Here is a 1,582-nt window from a genome sequence, read left to right on the forward strand (position 1 = left end):
CTAGTACTTATTCTACTCCACCCCCTGCTGAACTGCTAAGTTACAGGGATGTAATCAAACCAACACCGGTTGTCAAGCGGTAATAGGGGGAAACAAATATAGACACAAAGACACACACAGATATATATATATATATATATATATATATATATATACACACACACACACACGACAGGCTACTTTCAGTTTCTATCTACCAAATCCACTCACAAGGCTTTGGTTGGCCAAAGACACTTGCCAAAGGTGCCCACAGTGGGACAAAACCTGAAACCATGTGGTAGGGATTGCAGGATTCAAGTGAATCAAAGTACTTGTAAGGACACCAAGTTAGGGTTGAGAATAACATATCCATGTATCAACAGTATATATGGACACTGATGCATATATTACTGTATATACGGATTTCTCTTGCCATTTCTATATACATGCACATGAACAGATCAATATATTTATTGATATAACTAAACACGTACTCATAAAATCACACAGACATACTCTGATATGCAGTTTCAATGTCCACAAGTTCCAGGGAAGGTTCTAGGTATGGTATAAAATAAGTAAGAACACAAATAGGCTGAGGTTCACTGTAGCTCTTTTTAGACACCTTTTTTTATGAACAAATTAATTACATCATGAATAAAAACCATTTTCTTCAGGTGAATAAAAAATTAAATCCAAAATTTAACATTTAAGATTTGGCTCATAACGAATGTTTTTTTTACTCCCTCATCTCAGAGAGTGAATTTGAAAATCAAAGCTAGACTTTGATGGGATAATGACTTATAACCTTGTCAACAAACTAGGCTATCAAAATAGCCATTAATGGATGGTCATAGGAACAGATAATGAGATGAAATACACTAACACCAGCGCCATTTTCCACACAAATATCATCCAGCCTGAGTCATTTAGTGACAACATACAACTCTCAGATACATACAAATACAATTCCCATACACAAGCCATAAAATTATACTAACACAAAAGATAGAAGTAATAGAAATAAACATACATATGTATGTATATACACAAATAAATATATTTATACATACGTACTCATACAAGGATAGACAAGCCATTACACATACATTCACAATATAAACTAATATATATCAAGACACATATAGATCAGGAGACAAACAATCATAGATAAATATAAGCCCATATATGGAGCTAACACAATTAGTTTTAATTATGGCTTATACGATCAAAGGGGATGTAACTCTAATTTTCTTTTTCTGTTTTTTTATTCACCTATTTTCACTTTTTGCATTAACCTTGTTTTCTCTCATAATTTCTCATGTACCAGAGTACTGATCTTCAAATAGAACAGACCATGTGCTCAGAGCCTGAGGATTGTTTGGAGACATAAGGTACATTAAGGTTCTTCACAGCTAGAGACTATTAATAGCACCTATCTTTATACTGAGTGCATTAGGAATATTTAAAACTCTAATTTCTAGCAACGTAGGTGCTTTGTCACACTTAGTGGTGATTGAACTTTTCCTTTATGGTATCACATTGCGCCTGGCTGTTTATATTAATTCTCAGTATATATATATATATATATATATATATATAT

General features: G+C 33.0%; 1 protein-coding gene across 9 annotated transcripts in view; it reads right to left on the bottom strand.

Moving 5' to 3' along the window:
- The window catches only part of LOC106870225 (uncharacterized), a 19,353-nt gene that overhangs the window by 5,939 nt on the left and 11,832 nt on the right, over positions 1-1,582 (bottom strand). Inside the window, exon 1 of one of the 9 annotated variants that reach the window (XM_052967195.1) lies at positions 1,057-1,151. The exons of the other annotated variants lie outside the window; for them this stretch is intronic. Coding sequence (XP_052823155.1) covers positions 1,057-1,060 — 4 coding nt within the window. The 5' untranslated portion in view covers positions 1,061-1,151. Of the gene's footprint in view, positions 1-1,056; positions 1,152-1,582 lie in introns of those variants that run through there. 9 annotated transcript variants of the gene reach the window in all.

This window comes from Octopus bimaculoides, chromosome 4 (genome assembly GCF_001194135.2).
Source record: "Octopus bimaculoides isolate UCB-OBI-ISO-001 chromosome 4, ASM119413v2, whole genome shotgun sequence".
NCBI classification, from domain to species: domain Eukaryota; kingdom Metazoa; phylum Mollusca; class Cephalopoda; order Octopoda; family Octopodidae; genus Octopus; species Octopus bimaculoides.